This window comes from Mesoplodon densirostris, chromosome 5 (assembly GCF_025265405.1).
Source record: "Mesoplodon densirostris isolate mMesDen1 chromosome 5, mMesDen1 primary haplotype, whole genome shotgun sequence".
Classification (NCBI taxonomy): Eukaryota; Metazoa; Chordata; class Mammalia; order Artiodactyla; family Ziphiidae; genus Mesoplodon; species Mesoplodon densirostris.
Genome location: NC_082665.1, coordinates 23025751 through 23052122, shown reverse-complemented (window position 1 = coordinate 23052122; position 26372 = coordinate 23025751). Strand labels below are relative to the sequence as shown.

Below are 26372 nucleotides of genomic sequence, written 5' to 3'. Positions count from 1 at the left end.
GACTGAAACAGGAAGAAATAGAAAATATGAACAGACCAATCACAAGCACTGAAATTGAAACTGTGATAAAAAATCTTCCGACAAACAAAAGCCCAGGATCAGATGGCTTCACAGGCGAATTCTATCAAGCATTTAGAGAAGAGCTAACACCTATCCTTCTCAAACTCTTCCAAAATATAGCAGAGGGAGGAACACTCCCAAACTCATTCTACGAGGCCACCATCACCTTGATACCAAAACCAGGCAAGGATGTCACAAAGAAAGAAAACTACAGGCCAATATCACTGATGAACATAGATGCAAAAATCCTCAACAAAATACTAGCAAACAGAATCCGACAGCACATTAAAAGGATCATACACCATGATCAAGTGGGGTTTATCCCAGGAATGCAAGGATTCTTCAATATACACAAATCAATCAACGTGATACGCCATATTAACAAACTGAAGGAGAAAAACCATATGATCATCTCAATAGATGCAGAGAAAGCTTTTGACAAAATTCAACACCCATTTATGATAAAAACCCTGCAGAAAGTAGGCATAGAGGGAACTTTCCTCAACATAATAAAGGCCATATATGACAAACCCACAGCCAGCATCGTCCTCAATGGTGAAAAATTGAAACCATTTCCACTAAGATCAGGAACAAGACAAGGTTGCCCACTCTCACCACTCTTATTCAACATAGTTTTGGAAGTTTTAGCCACAGCAATCAGAGAAGAAAAGGAAATAAAAGGGATCCAAATGGGAAAAGAAGAAGTAAAGCTGTCACTGTTTGCAGATGACATGATACTATACATAGAGAATCCTAAAGATGCTACCAGAAAACTACTAGAGCTAATCAATGAATTTGGTAAAGTTGCAGGATACAAAATTAATGCACAGAAATCTCTGGTATTCCTATATACTAATGATGAAAAATCTGAAAGTGAAATCAAGGAAACACTCCCATTTACCATTGCAACAAAAAGAATAAAATATATAGGAATAAACCTACCTAAGGAGACAAAAGACCTGTATGCAGAAAATTATAAGACACTGATGAAAGAAATTAAAGATGATACAAATAGATGGAGAGATGTACCATGTTCTTGGATTGGAAGAATCAACATTGTGAAAATGACTCTACTACCCAAAGCAATCTACAGATTCAATGCAATCCCTATCAAACTACCAATGGCATTTTTCACAGAACTAGAACAAAAAATTTCACAATTTGTATGGAAACACAAAAGACCCCGAATAGCCAAAGCAATCTTGAGAACGAAAAATGGAGCTGGAGGAATCAGGCTCCCTGACTTCAGACTATACTACAAAGCTACAGTAATCAAGACAGTATGGTGCTGGCACAAAAACAGAAAGATAGATCAATGGAACAGGATAGAAAGTCCAGAGATAAACCCACGGACATATGGTCACCTTATCTTTGATAAAGGAGGCAGGAATGTACAGTGGAGAAAGGACAGTCTCTTCAATAAGTGGTGCTGGGAAAACTGGACAGGGACATGTAAAAGTATGAGATTAGATCACTCCCTAACACCATACACAAAAATAAGTTCAAAATGGATTAAAGACCTAAATGTAAGGCCAGACACTATCGAACTCTAGAGGAAAACATAGGCAGAACACTCTATGACATAAATCACAGCAAGATCCTTTTTGACCCACCTCCTAGAGAAATGGAAATAAAGACAAAAATAAACACATGGGACCTAATGAAACTTCAAAGCTTTTGCACAGCAAAGGAAACCATAAACAAGACCAAAAGACAACCCTCAGAATGGGAGAAAATATTTGCAAATGAAGCAACTGACAAAGGATTAATCTCCAAAATTTATAAGCAGCTCATGCAGCTCAATAGCAAAAAAACAAACAACCCAATCCAAAAATGGGCAGAAGACCTAAATAGACATTTCTCCACAGAAGATATACAGACAGCCAACAAACACATGAAAGGATGCTCAACATCTCTACTCATTAGAGAAATGCAAATCAAAACTACAATGAGATATCATCTCACACCAGTCAGAATGGCCATCATCAAAAAATCTAGAAACAATAAATGCTGGAGAGGGTGTGGAAAAAAGGGAACACTCTTGCACTGCTGGTGGGAATGTGAATTGGTACAGCCACTATGGAGAACGGTATGGAGGTTCCTTAAAAAACTACAAATAGAACTACCATATGACCCAGCAATCCCACTACTGGGCATATACCCTGAGAAAACCATAATTCAAAAAGAGACAAGTACCAAAATGTTCATAGCAGCCCTATTTACAATAGCCCGGAGATGGAAACAACCTAAGTGTCCATCATCGGATGAATGGGTAAAGAAGATGTGGCACATATATACAATGGAATATTACTCAGCCATAAAACGAAATGAAATTGAGCTATTTGTAATGAGGTGGATGGACCTAGAGTCTGTCATACAGAGTGAAGTAAGTCAGAAAGAGAAAGACAAATACTGTATGCTGACACATATATATGGAATTTAAGAAAAAAAATGTCATCAAGAACCTAGGAGTAAGACAGGAATAAAGACACAGACCTACTAGAGCATGGACTTGAGGATATGGGGAAGGGGAAGGGTAAGCTGTGACAAAGTGAAAGAGCGGCATGGACATATATACACTACCAAACGTAAGGTAGATAGCTAGTGGGAAGCAGCCGCATAGCACAGGGAGATCAGCTCGGTTCTTTGTGACTGCCTGGAGGGGTGGGATAGGGAGGGTGGGAGGGAGATGCAAAAGGGAGGGGATATGGGAACATATGTATATGTATAACTGATTAAATTTGTAAAATAAAAAAAAAAGAATGAATTTACTTAATCAGACTTAGCTGAGCAAGTTGTGAAAGAACTAAAATATAAAAAAGAATAGGAAGTAACTAGTCAAGTGTGTGTGTGTGTGTCTGTGTGTGTAAATGGCTTTTCAGCATGCAGAAAGAGGGATACATAGCTCTGGCCCCCTTTACTGCCACATGGGAGAAGGGAAATACCCAACTCAAGTCCACCCTAACCATCCTGTTCCACTTAAAGGGGAAAAAAAGAGAAAAAAATTATGAAGTTCACAGTCCAGGGGCACAGACTCACTAAAAGGCAGAGACTGAATCATGGGAATATGGAATGCATCCTCTTTACACCAGAATTTACCACCACATTACTAAAGACCTACATTTAGCAGTTCCTTCTAGTCAGTACATCATGTCCCACTATCAAGAAAAAATTACAAGGCACACTGAAGGCAAAATTCAGTTTGAAGAGATGGAGCAAGCATCAGAACCAGATTCGATATGGCAGGGATGTTGGAATCATCAGACTAAGAATTTTTTTTTTCTTTTTATGGTAAGAACTCTGATAGATAAAGTAGACAGCATGGAATAAGGGATGGAAAATGTAAGCAGAGGTGGAAATTCTAAGAAAGAATCTAAAAGAAATGCTAGAGGTCAAAAACACCATAATGAAATGAAAAATCCCTTTGACCAGCTTATTAGCAAGACTAGACATGGCTGTGGAAAGGATCTTGAGAATATCTTAACAGAAAATGTCAAAACTAAAAAACAAACAACAACAACAAAAAAAGACTGAAAAAAAAGAAAACAGAATATCTAATACTGTAGGACAACTACAAAAGGCTAAACATATGCACAATAGGAATATCAGAAGGAGAAAGAAAGAAAGAAAGAAAGAAAGAAAGGAACAGGAGAAATATTTGAAACAATAATAACTGAGAACATCCCTAAATTAATATCAAGCATGAAACCACAGATCCAGGAAGTTCAGAAGACACCAAGAAGGATAAAAATCAAAATAAAACAAACAAAAAAACTACACCTAAGCATATAATTTTCAAACTACAGAAATTCAAAAATAAAAAAAATTAGGCTTCCCTGGTGGCGCAGTGGTTGAGAGTCCACCTGCCGATGCAGGGGACACGGGTTCGTGCCCCGGTCCGGGAAGATCCCACATGCCATGGAGCGGCTGGGCCCGTGAGCCATGGTGGCTGAGCCTGTGCATCCGGAGCTTGTGCTCCGCAACGGGAGAGGTCACAACAGTGAGAGGCCCGCGTACCGCAAAAAATAAAATAAAATAAAATAATAAATAAATAAAAATAATAATAATAAAAAATAAAAACATTATGAAAAAGCTAGAGAAGCAAAGGTAAGAATTACATCTGACTTCACACACCACACAAACATACACCTCCCCTCACACATACACACATTGATTTTTTTTTTTTTTTTTTTTTTTTTTTGCGGTTCATGGGCCTCTCACTGCTGTGGCCTCCCCTGTTGCAGAGCACAGGCTCCGGATGCACAGGCTCAGCAGCCATGGCTCATGGGCCCAGCTGCTCCGCGGCATGTGGGATCTTCCCAGACCGGGGCACGAACCCGTGTCCCATCCATCGGCAGGCGGACTCTCAACCACTGCACCACCAGGGAAGCCCACACTAATTTTTATATGTACATATGTTTATATGTATGTGTGTGTGTGCAATTTTTCTCACATAACAATGCAGCTTCAAAATGTCCCATTTCAGTACATGAATTTCTGACTCTTTTAAAATAAATAAGTAGTATTCCATAATATTATACATCATAGTATATTTATCCACTTCTCTATTGTTACAATTTAGATAAGACTTTTAATATCTTTATAATATTAAAGTATATTATGCTGTTTTGAACTTCGTTTTTACATCAATCCTTTTGTAAATGTAGATGAAGCTCCTACATATAGAATAGAAGATCAAAACTGAAAAATACTGGCAAATTGCTCACAAAAGCCAGTACCAATTCACCTCACAAATAATCATAGAATATGTATTTCCCAATTCACATCCCAAATAATCACAGAACATATATTTCCTACAGTGTTTCTCAAACACTGCCTATTATCAGTTTATATTTCAATCTAATAAGTGAAAAATATCATTTAAAATTTGCATTTTTCTAATCAGGGATGAGTCTGAGCTTATTTGTTTTATGATTTTCTTTTGGTCATTTTATTCTTCTTGGAATTTCCTGTTCATATTCTTTACACATTTTCATAGAGTTGTTTGACTTTTCTCTCACTTGCTGATTATATAATGTGACCCTTAATCATTTGATGTTGCATTTGTTGTAAATAGTTTCCCCAATCTATCCCAAAGTTTGGATTATGCTAGTGATGCCATTAAATAATGAACTTTACATTTTCATTTAAGAATTGATCAACTGTATAAAATATTATTTCTCAGTTTGCATCAAGATATTTTCATTTTGCTCTTATTTAATTTGTTCAAGTTGCAAGTTTTAGTGGTATATTTCCTAACATAAATCCTCCTTGCCCTCCTAGGATGATGATGACAGTTAACAATGATTGAGTACTGCATGTATGTCAGGCACTAGTCTAAGGACATGGCAGAAATTAATTTGGTATCTTTATCTTCTCTGTTTTACTAACCAAGCCAGAAATGTTTATGCAGTGAGTTGGGAGAGCCAGCCAGGTTGTTTCTAGGACACATCCTCTTAACTGCTCTGCTACACTTGTCATCATTTACTGCTTAATAATCAGTTCCAGAAATCTGGCCAGAATTTCTGTGTTTACCAGTTTATAAATTGTAAAATTTTCTATAAATTTTGGCATATATTTTATGCCAATTTAAACAAAATATTGCTTTGTCACTCTTTATAATTCCATATTGGTAATTATTCTGATATCACTAGGATAATAATTAAGTGTAATTTATACAGAATAGGAATTAGACTCATGTAGGTTATATGTGTGCTTCAGATAGTATTTATTGTAATAGGAAATGTTGGAAACAAGCTAAATGTTTGTCAGTTAAAGACTGTTCAAATACATTGTTGTGAATATATACAATGGGAAAGTATGCACCATGAAAAAGATTAAGGCAGTTCTAAATGCTCTTTTATGGCTTCCAGCTAATACCTAGTATAAATTGAAAAAGAAAATTACACACAGTTAGCTTGTTATGTTTTGTTTAAAAATAATTCACTTTCACACATACATGCTGGCATGTGCCTACAGTATCTCTTGGAAACAAGGTAAAAATATGCAACAGTAATTGTCTCTCTGATAGATTAACTAAATATCCTACAGTCAGTGGTAGGGAGAGTCACTTTTCCCTCTCTACCCTTTTGTATTATTCTGTACTGTATGCTAACAAGCTAAAAATCAAAAAGATCATTAAAACCAAAAATAAAGATTTTAGGACAACTCACCATTTTCTCATGTTACACCTTCATTTCTTTTAGATAATGTTTATTTTATCCTTTCTAGTTTAAAATTCTTTGCTTATCTGTTTACTTTTGGTAAGAATGTATACAATTAAAATCCAAATTCACTATCTTTTCTATCTTTTCTTTACATTCTGTTTCATTTCATCACAGATCTGTACCTGTTATTAAAATAATTAAAAATAAAATCTGTTTTTTGAATCATTTTTCTGCTCATCTTGATGATTTTTTGAATCATCAATAGCCATGTTTTTCAAACAGTATCATCCTCTATGTCATCAAGAGCATTACTATCATGAATAATTTTTTAAAAGAATCAATTGAAGAATAACAACAACAGCAAACAACCAAGAAAAAAAAAACAACTAAAATCTAATGATGAAGTGCTTCTTCATCATCTCTACTATTATATAGATCTTGCTTCCTTGGAGCCCCAAAACAGGGGATGTTGTTAAACATGTTTGCACCACCAGCTCCAGCAGACATTTGAATTTTAAAGGTGTAAAAAGAGTGCTTCACTGTTGACTTCTAGTTTTTCTTCAAAATTTTGTGTGTTTATGTGAGGTACCTACATACTCAAACAAAAGCAACAACATCACACCTGCCACCTGATCAAAGTGTTTTATTAGCCTTAATATTTTTTCTTTTTCAGGTCTCAGCATTTGTGAGGTCTGTTAAATATTTGAGCCATTGTTGGGTTTTTGTTGTTTGCATTCTTTTAAATATAATCCTAGTTTACTTGATTTTAGAGAACTAATCATCATCATATGATGATGAAACCACTACAGTATCAAATAGGGTACACTCACTGCCCTAATATGACCAGTGCTTCACCATTACATCCTGCCCTCACTCCCTCATCCTGAACCCCTGACAACCACTGATCTTTTTACTGTCTCTATAGTTTTTTTTTTTTTTTTTTTTTTTCCCAGAATGTCGTTTAGTTGGAATTACACAGTATGTAATCTTTTCAGACTGGCTTATTTAACTTAGCAGTATGCATTTAAAGTTCTTCTATGTCTTTCTTTGGCTTGATAGTTCACTTCTCTTTATTGCTGAGTAATATTCAACTGTATGGATGTACTACAGCTTGTTTATCCATTTACCTGTCGAAAGACATCTCAGTTTGTTCCAATTTTTAGCAATTATGAATAGAACTTCTGTACAGATTCATGCACAGATTTTTTTGTGGATATAAGTTTTCAACTCATTTGGATAAATACATAGGGCACAATTGTGGGATTTTATGGTAAGACTATATTCCTGGGTAGTTGAAAACACCCATCCCTTCCTAATTTTTTTTCGTGTGCCATATTTGAAATCTGTATGATGAGTACATCATTCTCAACCATTATATCTCACTTCATTCTTTATCATCAGCAAATGGCTTCCTTGTTTTTCTTTCATTTACTTTTTTGTGCTACAAAACCTTGCAGTAAAATTTCTACTCACAATTATGATAAATTACACTTAATTTCAGATTTTAGACATCTAATAAAATGACATGGATAAGAAATTATAAGTGAAAATAATCATGCATATATGTTACAATATTGTTCTTTTTAAACTATTTTCTTGAAAACATGAATATATTAAATACGTCAATGGTTGCATTATAGTTAAAATCATATAAATTCAGAGACATTTGAAACTAAAATTATCTTATATATAAATTTTAACTTCCAAATTTTGATATAGAAGCAATGTTATTTTTCAAATAAAACATGTTTTTATTTGATGTTATTTTTAAAATAAAAAAATATATATCTTAATGTGTATGGCGAATTAGGGGGAAGAAGCTACTTCATGTTATAACTTTTATTTAATGAAATAATTTTCATTTATTTTCCAAAAGAAACTGCATAATCAAATTGAAAATTTGAACTACTTTTGTGAAATATTTAACACAATTTTGAAGAGGAAAAGAATTCTAGACAAAATGGAATTTCTTCTTTCTATTTTTTCTGAACAATATATGGCTAGATGAATTTAAATGGAAAAAAAAATCCTAGTGGTATTATTCTGACCAAGCTGGATCAGAATCCATGGGTGGCGGGATTTTGTAGAGATTTTAACCATGTTCCATAATGCATCCTTTTTTACATTTCATAGGTAAGTTTTTTTTTCTTTATTTTTCTAGGAAAGATGGATCAAAAGAACCAATAGTGGAGATGAGAACAGAGGATGAAAGAATTACTAACCATGAAGATGGGAGCCCAGTAAATGAGCCAAATGAAACCACACCACTCACAGAACCTGAGTATGTAGCTTGAAATGCTTAATTATTCTTGGATAAGTATTTGTAAAGTAATGAACACATTATCATTATTTGTAGCACATATTGACAAATAACATCATTTTAAAAACAATGTTGTTTCTTCTTCAATGAAAGTACATGTGAATATCTAAAATCCATTTTCTATTGAGATACTTCACATGAAGATTTTCTATCATCAGAGAAAAATCTCCTGTTCACACATATACACATAAGTTTATGCAAAAATATTAAAATGATGCAAGCATGTCAAAAAGTTGGATTTTCCTACACTATCTTATTCTTTAAGAAAGTAGGGCTTCCCTGGTGACACAGTGGTTGAGAGTCCGCCTGCCGATGCAGGGGACACGGGTTCGTGCCCCGGTCCGGGAAGATCCCACATGCCGTGGAGCGGCTGGGCCCGTGAGCCATGGCCGCTGAGCCTGCATGTCCGGAGCCTGTACTCCTCAATGGGAGAGGCCACAACAGTGAGAAGCCTGCATACTACAAAAAAAAAAAAAAAGAAAGAAAGTGATACTTGCAAAATGTGATTGATCTTTATTGAAATAAAAATGTGTCAGAAAATTAGTTATTGCTTTGAATATGAATATGACAGTCTAAAATAGAAATAGGGTGAAATAAACACATCTATACACTTCCCTTTGGAAATCAGAAATCTTTTCAATGAAGCAAAATATTACACAGCAAAGCAAATTCCTATCTATTAATTAACACTGACTATGATATAATGGTGTGTATGAAGACTAGTTAAGAAAATGCCCTTACATAGAACGGGCTGTATTTTTAAACCAAACCAAACTAAACCAAACCAAACCAAAACAAGATGATTTAATAACTACTCTGGTTCTCAATTGAAGAAAAGAAATACTCAACATAAAAATAATAGCATTAACAGCAATCTTTAAAAATACAATATAACATAAATATAAATAGTGAATAAATATATATGCAAAAATACACCATTCCATAATTAGTTGAAAACACTGGTTAATTACAAATTTAATACATAGTTTTGTGAGTAAGAGATATATTAAGCATTATGCTCACCTCCCATTCAAGCTCTAAATTTCTGTATATTTTGCTGCTAGAAATAACCCATTGTTTTTATAATCCTTTATTATCAATGTTTTCAGTATTTGGGAATGGGAGAAAATAACTCTGAATGCACTACTTATAATAAACATAAAAGAGAGCCTGCCCTAGTAGGTACAAAGTAGATGTTACTTCACTCCAGCAATGAAATAACTTACTTTCGATTGGTTAGTTTTCACATAATAGCTTTGAATTTCAGAAGACATGGCTTTCTCTTCTCATTCAGAAACATAAAAGAAATTACAAATAAATCCCAGAGGAACTAGCATAGTAGCATTCACTACTGCATAAAATGGTGAGGCTGAAGTCACAGAGGTGAGTTAGAATTCTATTTGTAACTTAATTTTTTTGATGTGAAAAAATTATTTTGTCAAAGGAGGAAATACTGCCTTCAAAGCCATATGCACTAGATGTAATAATAAAGCATTGATTTTAGGCTGGTAGAAAAAACTCTAAATCTTGATTTATTGTCATCATAGTATGATTTGTAAAGCTGTCTTAATATTAAGAAACAAAGATTGTTATTGCTTCATAGGTTAAAATTGGGAAATCTCAAAAAATGCTATAAATATTACAAAAATATTAAGAAAAAATAATAGTGAAAAGAGACCAGTTAAAGAAACATATATAATAAATATAAAAAAGTGGAAAAGTCCTGAAATATATCTATTTGTATTAAGTTCCAAAAAAATATCACTAATTCACTCAGCTTTTGAATTTTATGTAACAGATATGGCAGCATCTGTTGATTGTTTTTACTTGAAAAACCGGAGTACTAGTAAATCAGCTAGTTAACATATAAAATTATTTTGGCTTTTTCATACTCCAAAACACTTTATTATATTTTTAATACACCAGAGATTTATTAAACCAAAGCCACCCTATAATGAACAATTTGGTGCATCCAAATCTGCAAATATCTTGTTTCATTAATTATTATTCATTACATCACATTTTTACAGTAGACAATATTGTATTATTATCTTTTAGATTATATTTCTGTCAATTTGATATTTAACAAATCTGATTTTTTTCATTCTAATAATCGTATTCTATTTTCTTCTACAAAACAATAACTTAAATGTTAAGAGATACCACTTAAAGTGCCTTAGCCAATTGTTTATTATTTTTCTATTCTATTCCAGAAAATTGCCTTTAAAAGAAGAAAATGGGAAAGAAGTCCTAAATCCAGAAACTATAGAAATTAAGGTTTCTAATGACATCATTCAATCAAAAGAAGACGACAGCAAAGCATAACACCAAGATCACAGAGTCTTTAACAATGAATGCTACAAAGAGCATTTAGATTGCAGTGACCCTATGACCAAAACTATTCCACTGACCTTAATTTCTTGGGAAACTTCTAGCTTGGAATAGCTTGTATACATATACATATGATCAAATACTCCTGCCCATGGTCCATTTCCTTTTGTTGTTGTGTTGTTGCTGTTGTTGTTTCTTTTGTTATGAATTTCAATATAGAGACCTGACCGGCACCAACTCTTGGGTATCAATTTGACTCTATGATTGAAGTACTGCAATTTATTATATGGATAAAATGCTCTACTTCATAAGAACTATATTTCATAACACAACCTCTCCACAAGTAGGGGTTTAAGAAAAAACAAACAAAACAAAATCTTTGTGAGCTAAATGTATAAGAAAACCCTGCATGTTTTTTAATCCAATCTTGGGCAAATAGATTATTAAAGTGGATATCAGTTTAAGATGAAAATACTTAATTAAGGTTACACTTTTCATCCAGAGAATTTCAGGGAACTTAGGCTTGAAGGAGCCAGTTATCTTTAGCAGAGGTTAAATATTGAGAGAAACTTTGGAAAACTCTTTTTAAGTTATAATTACAATGTTACTTCAAAGTTGAATTTTTAATAGACTGAAGTGCCAGATCAAAATTTTTACCCATTTAAATGAATATTAGTTGTGTGTAAAATTAGATTAGAAAGATTCCATAAATCTCTATCTCTTATATATGCCATATTCACTCACAATGGATGACACACAAAGAAAATATATTGCAAGTGAAAATAATATTGATTTCTGCCCTCAGCTTCAAATAAAGTAAATTGAAATGGGAACAATATCAATGTTGTCTTGGTATACTTATAAATATGTGATTACCTTTTACTCTTTAAAATAATTTTATCAATAAATGAGTCTTTAGTGTTCAAATACTTCAAATCATATCTTCAGATACATTTTTGTCCATTGTTTTAGATAATCTTTGTTTAAAAATTCATTTTCCCAGTGTTATAGGTCAATCCTTATATGTAACTGCCTAATGGGAATTAAAATCCTTAGTGGTTAAGTTACAGAGAAATTGACATTTAGACATTGCCATAAAAGTGTCATTGATAAACAATTGAATTGCCACTATCTGTTTTTATTCTGGATGTTGTAGCTAGAAGTCATTTTAAGATTTTGATAAACAACTTGGGTAGAAGAAATTCCTTAACTATTCAACACAAACTTTCTAATGTCACTTATTAGTAATATATACCAGAATAAAATACTTATTAACTTCCAAGCTATGCAAGCTCCCAGAGGTAAAAGGCTGAAACATGATTTTCACTTATATGTAAGGTAAAAGAAAAAGTATTTATGGTTATAAATATACATACCAGTTGGGAGCAGGTTTTAGATTATTTCTTACCCTAGAGAGCCAAAGGTTTCTTTAGGCCCCATCACATTCATAATTTCTTATTTCAGGTAGTATCATAGCTCAAACATGCACTGGTTATGGAATGCAGACCAATAGAACATTGGAGGAAAGTCTTAACAGTGCAGAGTGACCTGCTTTAGGGTATCTCTCTATGAAGATTATTTGACAAATATTAAATGTAATATTAATGTCACTTATGAACACTTTTATTTACAAAGTACTTGAAACTGTCAACCAAGGAGAGACAACTAACTAATTCTCCAAAACTATGGTTATCAGAGGACAGAACACTGCCCATCTGCACGTTCAGACACTAAATCTCTACAGTGTCCTTGCCATAATTTACAGGGTTATATGAAGTAGGAATCTCTCCTTGCTATATTTTCAGGAATATTCTGAAGAAAAATATTCCTGTACCTACCTAGGAATTTGAGTAGGAATTATCCAACTGGTCTTTTGATGGATTTGTCTGTTGCTGTTTAAGTTATGTTTGTCCGATCATCTGTTTGCTTTATTTTACTGTTTTTTCCCTTTTGCATGAATGTGTTAAAACTAAACAAAATACTTGAATTGGTTTGGGCAGAGTAACCAAGCTTAACAAAGTGTCCATGAAGCAATAGGCATGGACACTAATTTTTCCTGGATAAGGCTACGAGTTTTTAAAGTAATTATGGTGAAAGAATTAGGAAAACTGAGAAAGCAATTTAGCATGTTTACTATTGTTATATCCACACTATACTTCAAGAGCAGAGAAATCATAATAAAAAACAAAGATTATTTTTCCCTCAGTTTGGAAGTTCTGTTTCTCGCATTTCTTTGGGCTTTCTATGTAAAGCAGTTTAAATAAATATCTCATATATATATATATATATATATATATATATATATATATATACACACACACACATATATACATATGTATGCTGTTAAATTTCTTGCCACTAATGTGGAGTAATGATCTGAAATTAAGAGATAATCGGGAGCTAACTGTAAACAGACTGTTTCAAGTGCACTGTTTCAATTGTCTGAGTGGTCCTTATCTCTTGTCTTTGAACTCTAGGCCCTATAAGAGCAAGGCAATACTGTGATAAACATTTTTTTTTCTTTTTACATTTCAATGGAATGCTCCAAATGACTCTACTTATAAAAGTTTCCAAATAAGAGCTGGCTTGTAGTAAATTATAAAATATGAGTAGAACTGAAATGATCTGTTTCTTATTTTTCATTCTTATTCTAGACTAAACATATCCATCCAATGGTATAAATGTTATTTTTACTGTCTAAGAGTACACTTAAACATTAATATAAAATGTCAAAATATTGAACTGAATATAAGTAGTGTTAAATAATCAGAAGCCTATGCTACTTTAAACAAAGAAGCAAAGATATCAGTGAAAATATTGGTATTTCTTGATAGGTTATGTGCAATTAGGCAATGACAATCTATATTCAATAAAATATAAGAGGGAACAATAATATCAGCATTTTAGCAGTATTTTGTTTTTAAAACTGGCACAAATTAATGTGTCAACATATTTTACAATGATCTGCAAAGAAATGTAAGAATTTTGATTTATTATTTTCATGGGTTGATTTATGGCCATTCTATTGATACTAATGTCTAATATTAATGTAATGTTTCTCAAGTTTTACTTCAGTTTTTACTATTAATACCTATAAAAACATTTTTTCAAAGACTATTTGATCCAGCAAAGTTTACATGAACCTTGGTCTTTGAATTAAACATTTATATAAACAGAAAGTTTTTATTAATCAAATTATTTGAGTGCCAACAATTAATTGGAACTTTATACTCACACCTTAAGTTTATGCTTCTTATTTTAAATATTTAATATGTATTTGTGCCTTTGGATTAGCATGACATTCTGCTTTATTGAAAGAAAAAAACCTGCAATCTTTCTTGATATATTTTGCTTATATCTATGACACTTGTATGATACTCTCTTATTTACATTTAGTGAATAAGCTCAGTTCAGACTACTTCACCTTCAATACAAAATCTCAATGAAACAAATTATACTCTGTAACTTATTTCCACTCATGGCAAAGCAATTCTTTTAATGCACACACAAAATATACTTAATTTGTTCTTGTTGTTCTAGACAATAAATACATTCTAGATATTGTTGAAATTGAGTTTTACTAGTTGTAAGACAAAGACAACAGACACTTTTTTAAAAAGGGTAAATTATTGTGGTGTCACTTGAGTCTACATTATTCCTGTTATATATTTGATTGGGTATCATAAGTCATCCTTCATTGTTGATGATAAGATACACTGATAAAAATATCTACAACTGAAGCGATAGGAATAATAATCTCCACTTCTTAATTTTAGGAAGTAGTGGAATAGCATATTACAATTACTTATTACATTTGAAATATTATTTTTCACAGAGAATAATGTAAATGCTCAACTTCAATCCCTCCAAGTGCTTATTCAACAGACTTTATGAGTAGATGAAAATACATTTTTTAAATGAAATGGTTTGCATTACTTATATTTAGAGAGAAAATATTTGCATCTTCTTAGTAACCCTTTGAAGCATTATTGCATTGTCTTTCACACTGAAATCACATATGTATGTGTTAACATATGTCAAAATTCAACTGTGGAAGGTCACAGAAATGAAGTGCTTCAATCCTGAAATGAAAATCTCTCAAAAAAGGCTTCTACTCAGAGGCTTAATAATGTTCTGAGATGAAATGACTACATGTGTAACTGAGCCTAGATGTAGTAGTTGCTGAACAAATATAATTTCCTTCCAAGTCCCTCTTCTCCTTTTTTAAAAGTTGCATTTTCCCATGTCGATGCAGCTATTTAACAACATTATATAGAGTGCTAATAATTTATCCTCAGAGATTCATATTATATGCAATGCTTAATATTTATTTGATAACATATTTAATATTCTTAGAAAAATAGTTTATTATTCACTATAGGATTTTATCCATACCTTAACTACATTAATTGGTACCACCACTTTAATTTTTTAATAATATTTTCAGAATTTTGATCACATGATATTCATAATTAATATAAAGATTGACCATACAAATTTAATATTACCACTTATTTTAATTGTTTTCCAAAATTAAAATGTTTATCTTTTAGCATCTGGTTTTAGCCTTCCTTGGAAAAGAATAAGCAAAGCAATTACTGTTGGAGCATTTCAAATCACAACCAGGCATAGGAGACTAGAGGAGCAAAGAACTGAAAGAATCCAGAAAGGCAAGCAGACCTCTGACATTTGGATTAGGTAAGAAGGATCTTAGTATGAGAAGTGTTGGAACAGGGACAAGGAAGATTGTGTAGATAAAAATTAAGGCCAATTATACTGACCCAAAGGAGAAATACAGAGGAGAGTGTTAAAATAGACAGAACCTATGATTCAGTTTTGCAAGTAGGATTTTTTTTTTTTTTTTTTTTTACAGAACAAGCATTGTGTAAAATAAATGGTACTGTTAAGAGGAAACATATCTGTTCCAATTCTTAAAGGAATGTTCATGGTTTAGCATTTGCCTCTAAACTCTGTTAGGTATCTGTGAACTTAGAAATAAAGATTTAAAAAAATCTTATTTTTTTGGTATGTGGATTCTATGCTGTGTTCAGTATGCATTAAAACATGCTGCCTTTTATTTTCTTTAAATTATATATGCCATTCAAATTCTATATTCTTAAGTTAGCTACCACAAAGTTTTCTTATTGTTTTAATAGAGTATGTTCTTATGAAATGCTGTATATATATGTCTAAACTGTAAAAATTATACTGCAAATGTTGAAGTTTTGTATTTATGAGAGACATTGAAAGTATGGCTTACAGTATATCAAAATTGTCACTCTTTGCCATTTGTATATTAATAGTAAAAATACTTTTACTTTAATAAAGTGTTGCATTTATGTTTATTTTGAATAATATCTCTGCAGTGAGAGAGCTTATGACTTGACAAATATTTTGTATTTAAAAAAAATTGCCAAACCTCTCTATATATATTCAAAAGAAGAGAAAGCTTTATGTAATCTTGCCTCACCCTGAGTCACAGTTTTTTGGCTTCTACACTACACTGTGACCAGTCAGAGAATGTAATGAATAAACAGTTGGTAAGAGCAGTGGTTCTCAGAACGTGGTCCCCAGATGAGCAGCATCAGCACCAACTGGGAACTTGTTAGAAATGTAAGCTTTTGAACCCAACCATGGGCCTAGTAAATCCGAATAATCTGAGAGAAAGGCCCAGGGTCTGCCTTTTAATAAGCCTTTCTGGTAATTCTGACGTACACAAAAATTTGATATGCACTGGGTTAAAAGACACACTTTTAATGATAAGCCAGTATTCACTTCTAGTTCATGTTGGAATTTTATTTCTCATATAGATTATCTTCTTTTAGGATTTTTTTGAGTTAAAAGAGAAGAGAAGTTAATAACATCTCACAAGGTTTTACAAAGTGTTTTATTTCTTTTTATTTTTATAACCAGTGTAAATTTAACTTATTCTTAAAATGAAAAAAAAAAGCCGAATTTTCACAAGGGGGTAATTTTCAATATAAGCTTTACAAATTGCCCAAAGTACATATACATAGAGAATAAAAATAACATTAAATAAGCTTTGAAGGGGGAAAAATGGGGACAGATATATTTTGTGTTTGTTCTCTTTGTATCTTATATTTAATGAAAGAATAGCTATAATAAAATGCAAAATATGTCATGAGAAATAGGCCAAAACCAAGTCACTGATATATGAAGAAATTGACTAGTTAATCCTGTTAATATCAATATTTTAGAGTTTCTTCTATTTCTTTCTAACCCAAGCTACTGCCTCCATAAATCAGCCTTACTTGTGGTGCAAGTAATGAATGTATGTCTCCTAAGATTCATGTCATACATGGAGTCAGCACTTTAAATATGTTTTTAAATTTCTATTTTTTCTGAAAGATTTTTTTCAATACACAACTTAGAATGTTCTCAAAATAAAAATAATATTCTCTATGTGCAGTGTCTTTTATACATACTTATCCTTGGCATAGCTTTGCTCTCCAAAACAAAATGTATACATTTGAATATTAAAACTTACCTGGATAACTTAAGTTGGGAGAGACAACTGTACTGCTGTATGAGAATAATATAAAATTATCCAAAATTTAATTTACTGTGACTTTTTATTAATCCAGCAGTCTATAAAGGCAGATGTTTCTAGTATTAAGGCATGTTAGTGTTTGGAAAAAGATTAACTTGATTCAGTTCATATCAACGTCTTCTCTTCCATCTCCAATTTTCACATTCCCTACTGGATCAGTTTAATCTTCCTGTCACCTATCATAAGCATGATCAATGGCTGAAACTGACTGGCAAGATTGAAGAAAATATATAGAAGGAAAAATGATTACCAAAATCAATCCAAAACATTTGTATACTATCGCATCTGGAGATCAAGTCATTACAAAGTCTCATGGAAGGGCCATTTATAAATGGAGAGTTTCAGATGGAAGTTGTAATTTTCTTTATACTTGGAGGCATATACTGGGAGAAGAAAATAAGTCATCTTATTTGTAAGCAAGGAGCCCAAACTTTGTAAAATACATACTCAAGATCACTCGGGGGTGTGGGTTGCAGAAGCTTTATCATCAAGTTTGATTATGTGAAGTGTCCCTTCCAATTCTAATGAAAACACTCTCTGAAAAGCATAAATGCAACTTTCACTAACTTAGAAACCAAGAAATTCACATTTATACTCACAAGGAAAGAAAAAAAAAGATGAAGGAAGAATTGCCCACAAAAATGCGGTGGGAATAGAACTGGGATCACTGAAGTAATAATAGGAAATAGGTAAGAACCTAGATATTGGAATTAGAATACACCCAGGCTCACATACCAGTTCCTACTACCTATTGTTAGCTCTGAATTTGAGCAATTTATATACAAATTTAGAATTTGACTTTCTCATCAATAAAATAATGATTCTAAAGTGAGTAATATTTATCTCCAAGAGTCGATGTAAGGATTTATTTTTATTTATTTATTTATCTATTTATTTATTTATTTATTTATTTTTGTGGTACGCGGGCCTCTCACTGTTGTGGCCTCTCCCGTTATGGAGCACAGGCTCTGGACGTGGAGGCTCAGTGGCCATGGCTCACGGGCCCAGCTGCTCTGCGGCATGTGGGATCTTCCCAGACCGGGGCACGAACCCATTTCCCCTGCATAGGCAGGCGGACTCTAAACCATTGCACCACCAGGGAAGTCCATATGTAAGGATTAATTGAGATAATGTTTATGAAGTTCTTTAGGCAGTGTTTACCACACAAAATGCCAAAAAAATGGTAGCTATGATTATCTCTATACCTGCCACATTTCAACACTGTGTTAGGCAGCTATTTCTTATCCTTTAGAGACAAACCATAAATAAAGTCAATGGTTTCATAATATATAACTTCATAAATTATTTAATAGGCTAGATTTTAGCCTGAAAAAGTAGAAAGAATGGCTTTCCATTTTATTACTTCTATTTTTGTTTCAGTTATCTATTGCTGAATAACAAATCAAACCCAAATGTAATGGCATAAAACATCAACAGTGTAATATTTGTCATGACTATGTGTGCTACCTTGACTTATCTTGGCAATTATTTTGTTCCATGTGGTGTAGTGGAGCTCATTTATGTGACTACTGGCTTCTAAGAGGGAATCTTAAAAATGGAAGCTCCAATGTGTACATACTTACCAAGACTTTTTTTCATCACACTTGTGATGTCTAACTGGTGAAATAAAGTCTTGTGAATAAACACATCATCAAAGTGTGAGCATAGGAGTTGTAAACAAGAGTATGATTTGTTGAATACCAACTGTTATATAGTATGGAACTATCCTCCTTTTGTTTCCTAATGCTTCACATCTTTTCCCCATGCAAAATTCACTCACCTCTTCCCAAGACTTCCAAAACCTTGTCTCATCATGTTAACAGGGTCAGGTTTAAATTTCAGAGTTTATTCAACTAAATGAATTGCAGCTTCTGATAAGGTTCCTCAAGCTGTATACCTAAAGAGCATCTTTTTAGTGTTGAAGTCTGGACACGAAAAAGACAACTGCTCCCAGAAAACCCTACAGAGAGTTGTGAGACAGTGGCAGGAAAATAACAATAGATCAATAGACGTTGCCATTCAAAAATTAAGGAGGGAGGAAATGAGAGCATTTGACAATTTCTTCTGTGTAGAAACTCTGAAGTCCAGCCAATCAAGAGTTACTACTGACAGTCTTCAACTTATTACCGTTTGACTTAGGATTTTTTTTACCTTATGGTGGTGCAAAAGTGATAGGCATTCAGTATCTATTGTACTTCCAATTCTGAATTGTATCTTTGTCCCGGCTAGCAATATGCAATACAATCCTCTCAGGTGATGCTGGGCAGCTGCAGGAGCCACAGCTCACACTCAGCCACAGGATCATGAGGATACACAATGAATACACTTACAATCATTCTGTACCCATACAACTGTTCTGTTTTTCAGTTTCAGTACAGTTTTCAATAAATTACATAAAATACTCAACACTTTATTATAAAATAGGCTTTGTGTTACATGACTTTGCCCAAGTGTAGGCTCATGTAAATATTCTGAGCCTATTTAAGGTAGGCTAGGCTAAGCTATGATGTTTTGTAGGTTAGGTGTAATAAATGCATTTTCAATTTATGATAATTAACAATCAGTTAAGTGGTTAACTCATGGTAAGTCGGTTACCTCATGGTAAGTCCAGGAAGAAATGTAGTTCCCCCTTCCTTCACTATAGGAGATTTTCCACAATTTAGATCTGGTTCTACTCCCTGGAAGTGGTTACTAAAGTTACTCTTCTCAGTGACTCTTAGGGTGACTTTTGATATCTTTGCTTTTATGTAGAAAATGATGTGTGGTTATGAGTAAATTTTTTGGCCTGCTTCCTGACCAGATGTATTTAGTAACTAGAAATCTATTTTCATTTAAACTACGCCCATTCAGTTCAAGCTGATACAAGTCCTTTAACAAGAGTGTGAGTTTTGTTTGTGTTAAATTGTAATCCACCACATTAGACAAAATTCACACTTTCAAATCTCTTTAAGACAGTTCCCTCTCTATATGGGGATAAAAAATGCGATGAATTGTAAATTCCCTTAAGATTCTTAAAAGCTCATTTGTCCAGTTAAGAAACTTTACAAGGCACTTCATTAAATTACTGATACCTGAACAAAGGACAAATGAATGGAAAGACAAATGACAAAGGACACAGTGAATGGCCTCTTATCTTCTGGGTTTTTCATCACATGACCTCAAGTCATTCTGTAGTAAAATACAAAGGTCTTTAGAGTATGGTGAATGGTTTTCAAAAGGAAGTTTTTCAGGAGCAAACGTTCCAATGGGCAATTATTTATCAAGCCTTTGCTCACATGACTTTTGTTAATATGACAACAGGTTCCAAAGTTTGTAACCACCTGTCACTGTGAGAGAGAATTTCACCAAAATATATGATTTATTAGCAGCAACAAATAGAAGAGATTCTACCCAAGCAGTGAAATGGCTCAAACTATTAAAACTGCAATAGATAGAGGTTCTACAATTAGGAAATCATGTACTAGAAAAAATAAATAATAATAGTAATATACATATATACTATATACTTTATCATTCATTCCCATTACATTTAGAACTAAAATTCTGATAAGCAGAAGGATAAATTATTTTTCTCGGTTTGTAAATCTGGAAAGTGGCAGACACAAGATTCTAATTTAGATCAGTCAACTCTTATTCGTTTTTTTTTTTCATTAAGCATCACCTATAAACAAACAATATAGATTAATAAAGTTTAAAATTAATCTTAGAATATAACTGGTTAATATATTCTCCATACAGACACTGGACTTGGTGATAAAACAATATTATAAGAATCACTACATGGTTTAAAAAATATACTTGATTATGATATATTTAAGTAGAAGAAATAAAATATGTATATATAATAAACATAAGGAACAACATTATAGAAAATACATTAAGCATTTTTATTTAAAAATTGGAGAAAAATTTATCAGCCTCGAGTAAAATTGACTTGGATAATCACCTACCTTGTTTTCACTCCAAAGTAGTAGGGAACATTCAAAGTCTAATACTTCATTCTACAAATATATGAAAAACTGGTTACTTTTAAATAGAAAATCAGTAACTTTTAAAAGGAGATAATTGTCTACTTTTTTATTATCACTATTCTATCTTCTCCTATTTAAAAGAGGTTATTCATAAGTCACTGATCTAAAGACACATATTTATAATAATCCATGTTTCTTGGGAATTTCACATTAGCTATTTTATCAATTATTCAGATTTTTAAATACCCTATACCTTATAAATTGAGAAATATTTGTGATTTTTAAATTGTATGTCAACAGGTGAATGAATGAAAAAATTATGTTTAAATAATGCATTTTATATAATGAATAATTTTCAATTTATTGAAACTTGCTTTATGACCCAGAATATCACCTATTTGGCAAATATTCCTTTAAAATTTTAAAAGAACGTGTTTGCTGCTGCAGTTTTGTGGAGTGTTGAAACTCTGATAAACCCTGACAAAACTCTGCTCTGAAATCTGCTTTGTCTGGTATTAAGCCAACCATTAGTTTAGGTACTCGTGAAAGAAATGAACAATTGTGAATAATGCTGCAATAAACATGGGAGTGCAGATATCTTTACAATACCATTCTCATTTCCTTTGGATATATAACCAGAAGTGAAATTTCTGGATCATAAGGTAGTTTTATTTTTAGTTTTCTGAAGAATCTGTACACTATTTTCCACAGTTGTTGTATCAATTTACATTCCCACTAATAGCAAGTGCAGAAGGCTTCCTTGTTATCCACATTCTTGCCAATACTTATTTCTTCTCTTCTTGATGATAGCCATTCTAACAGGTTTAAGATGATATCTCATTTTGGTTTTCATTTGCATTTCCCTGATTGTTAGTGATGTTGAGCATCTTTTCATGCACCTCTTGGCCATTTGTATGTCCTCATTGGAGGAATGTCTGTTCAGTTCTACTGCAGTGCTTTAATCAGATTTTAGTATTTTGTCATTGAGTTCTATCAACAAGATATGGAAACAACGTAAGTGTCTGTCAATGGATGATTGGATAACAAAGATGTGTGTACAGACAGATGTGTACACACACAATGAAATATTATTCAGCTATAAGAAAGAAGGATATTCTGCCATTTGCAACAACATGGATAAAACTTGAAGGCATTATGCTAAATGAAATCAGTCAGACAGAGAAAGACAAATACTGTATGACATCACATATATAGAATCTACAAAAGCTGAACGTTTAGAAACAAGAGAGTAGAATGATGTGATCAAGGGCTGGGGGGTGTGTGGAAAGTGGGAATATGTTAGTCAAAGCATACAAACTTGCAATTAGAAGATAAGTTCTGGAGATCTAATGAAAAGCATTGTAGTTATGGTCAACAGTACTATATTATACACCACAAAGTTGCTAAGAAAATAGATTTTATATGTTCTCACCACAAAATGAAATAATAATTATATAACCTGAAGGAGGTGTTAGCTAATGCTATAGTGGTAAACACATTGCAATATATAATTGTGTCAAATAAACACTCTGTACACTTTATACTTACATGATATTATATATCAATTATATCTGAATTTAAAAGAAGAGTGAACTTTTGACACAAACAATATAGATGATTCTCAAAATTATTTCACTAAGTAAAAAAACAAAACAAAAACAAAAAACCAAGCTCTGTGACATCATTTATTTAAAAAATAACAATATTTTTCGAGAGAATATGGTGGAGGAGTAAGACGTGGAGATCACCTTCCTCCCCACAGAAACATCTGAAAAACATCTACACGTGGAACGACTCCTACAGAATACCCACTGAACGCTGGCAGAAGACCTCAGACCTCCCAAAAGGCAAGAAACTCCCCATGTACCCGGGAAGGGCAAAAGAAAAAAGAAAAAGAATAGGGTCGGGACATGCATCAGTGGGAGGGAGCCATGAAGGAGGAAAGGTTTCCACACACTAGGAAGCCCCTTGGCGGGTGGAGAATGCTGGTGGCAGAGGGGGAATCTTCGGAGCTGCAGAGGAGAGTGCAGCAACAGGGGTGTGGAGGGCAAAGCAAAGACATTCCCGCACAGAGGATCGGTGCCAACTGGCACTCACCAGCCCGAGAGGCTTGTCTGCTCACCCACCGGGGTGGGCGGGGATGGGAGCTGAGGCTCGGGCTTCGGTCGGATCACAGAGAGAGGACTGGGGTTGACAGCATGAACACAGCCTGCAGGGATTAGTGCACCATGGCTAGCCGGGAGGGCGTCCGGGAAAATCTGGAGCTGCTGAACAGGTAAGAGACATTTTCTTCCCTATTTGTTTCCTGGTGCATGAGAATGGATTAAGCAAGCCACTTAAAGAAGCTCCAGAGACGGGCGCGAGCAGTGGCTATGAGTGCAGACCCCAGAGACGGGTGTGAGATGTTAAGGCTGCTGTTGCTGACGGCACCAAGAAGCCTGTGTGTGAGCACAGGTCACTACCCACACCGCCCCTCCCGGGAGCCTGTGCAGCCCGCCACTGCCAGGGTGCCGGGATCCAGGGACAACTTCCCCAGGAGAACACACAGCACACCTCAGGCTGGTGTAATGTCACACAGGCCTCTGCCACTGCAGGCTCGCTCCACATCCATATCCCTCCCTCCTCACAGCCTGAGTGAGCTAGAGGCCCCGAATCAGCTGCTCCTTTAACCCCGTCCTGTCTGAGCAAAGAATAGATGCCCTCAGGTGACCTACATGCAGAGGCAGAGCCAAATCTGAAGCTGAACTCCAGGAGCTGGGCGAACAAAGAAGAGAAAAGGAATTTTCCCCAGCAGACTCAGGAGCAGCAGATTAAATTTCCACGGTCAACTTGATGTACCCTGGATCTGTGGAATATCAGAATAGACAACAAATCATCCCAAATTGAGGAGGTGGACTTTGGGAGCAAGACATATTATTTTTTCCTCTTTTCCTCTTTTTGTGAGTGTGTATGTGTATGCTTCTGTGTGAGATTATGTCTGTATAGCTTTGCTTTCACCATTTGTCCTAGGGTTCTGACAGTCCGGTTGTCTTTTCTTTCTCTCTCTTTTTTTTTTTAATTTATATTTTTTTTTCTTAAGAATTATATTTTATTTTAATAACTTTATTTTGTTTTATTCTACTTTATTTTATCTTCATTCTTTCTTTCATTTTTTTCTCCGTTTTATTCTGAGCCATGTGGATGAATGTCTCTTGGTGCTGCAGCCAGGAGTCAGTGCTGTGCCTCTGAGGTGGGAAAGCCAACTTCAGGACAGTGGTCCACAAGAGACCTCCCAGCTGCCTGTAATATCAAATGGCGAAAACCTCCCAGAGATCTCCATCTCAACACCAACACCCAGCTTCACTCAACAACCAGCAAGCTACAGTGCTGCAACACCCTAGGCCAAACAACTAGCAAGACAGGAACACAGACCCATCCATTAGCATAGAGACTGCCTAAAATCATAATAAGGCTACAGACACCCCTAAACACACCAACATATGTGGACGTGCCCACCAGAAAGACAGATCCAAACTCATCCACCAGAACACAGACACTAGTCCCCTCCACCATGAAGCCTACACAACCCATTGAACCAACCTTAGCCACTGGGGACAGACACCAAAAACAACGAGAACTACGAACCAGCAGCCTGTGAAAAGGAGACCCAAAACACAGTAAGATAAGCAAAATGAAAAGACAGAAAAACACACAGCAGATGAAGGAGCAAGGTAAAAACCCATCAGACCTAACAAATGAAGAGGAAATAGGCAGTCTACCTGAAAAATAATTCAGAATAATGATAGTAAAGATCATGAAAAATCTTGGAAATAGAATAGAGAAAATGAAACAAACATTTAACAAGGACCTAGAAGAACTAAAGAGGAAACAAGCAACGATGAACAAAACAATAAAGGAAATTAAAAATATTCTAGAAGGGATCAATAGCAGAATAACTAAGGTAGAAGGATGGATAAGTTACCTGGAAAATAAAATAGTGGAAATAACTACTGCAGAGCAGAATAAAGAAAAAAGAATGAAAATAATGGAGGGCAGTCTCAGAGACCTCTGGGACAACATTAAATGCACCAATATTCGAATTATAGGGGTCCCAGAAGAGGAAGAGAAAAAAGAAAGGGACTCAGAAAATATTTGAAGTGATTATACTTGAAAACTTCCCTAATATGGGAAAGGAAAGAGTTAATCAAGTGCAAGAAGCATAGAGAGTCCCATACAGGATAAATCCAAGGAGAAACATGCCAAGACACATATTAATCAAACTATCAAAAATTAAATACAAAGAAAACATATTAAAAGCAGCAAGGGAAAAACAACAAATAACACACAGGGGAATCCCCATAAGGCTAACAGCTGATCTGTCAGCAGAAACTCTACAAGCCAGAAGGGAGTGGCAGGACATATTTAAATGATGAAGGAGAAAAACCTACAGCCAAGATTACTCTACCCAGCAAGGATCTCATTCAGATTTGATGGAGAAATTAAAACCTTTACAGACAAGCAAAAGCTGAGAGAGTTCAGCACCACCAAACCAGCTTTACAACAAATGCTAAAGGAACTTCTCTAGGCAAGAAACACAACAGAAGGAAAATACCTAAAATAACGAACCCAAAACAATCAAGAAAATGTGAATAGGAACATACATAGCGATAATTACCTTAAATGTAAATGGATTAAATGTTCCCACCAAAAGACACAGATTGGCTGAATGGATACAAAAACAAGACCCATATATATGCTGTCTACAAGAGACCCACTTCAGACCTAGAGACACATACAGACTGAAAGTGAGGGGATGGAAAAAGATATTCCATGCAAATGGAAATCAGAGGAAAGCTGGAGTAGCAATTCTCATATCAGAAAAAATAGACTTTAAAATAAAGGCTATTACAAGAGACAAAGAAGGACACTACATAATGATCAAGGAATTGATACAAGAAGAAGATATAACAAAT

The 26372-nt window shown here is 34.0% G+C and overlaps 1 protein-coding gene across 1 annotated transcript in view; it reads left to right on the top strand.

Moving 5' to 3' along the window:
• NCAM2 (neural cell adhesion molecule 2) overlaps positions 1-10872 on the top strand; it is a 225875-nt gene extending 215003 nt beyond the window's left edge. The window contains 2 exon segments of the mRNA XM_060098789.1: positions 8389-8508; positions 10761-10872. Of these exon segments, the coding sequence (XP_059954772.1) occupies positions 8389-8508; positions 10761-10872 (232 nt within the window).
• Positions 10873-26372: the final 15500 nt, after the last annotated feature.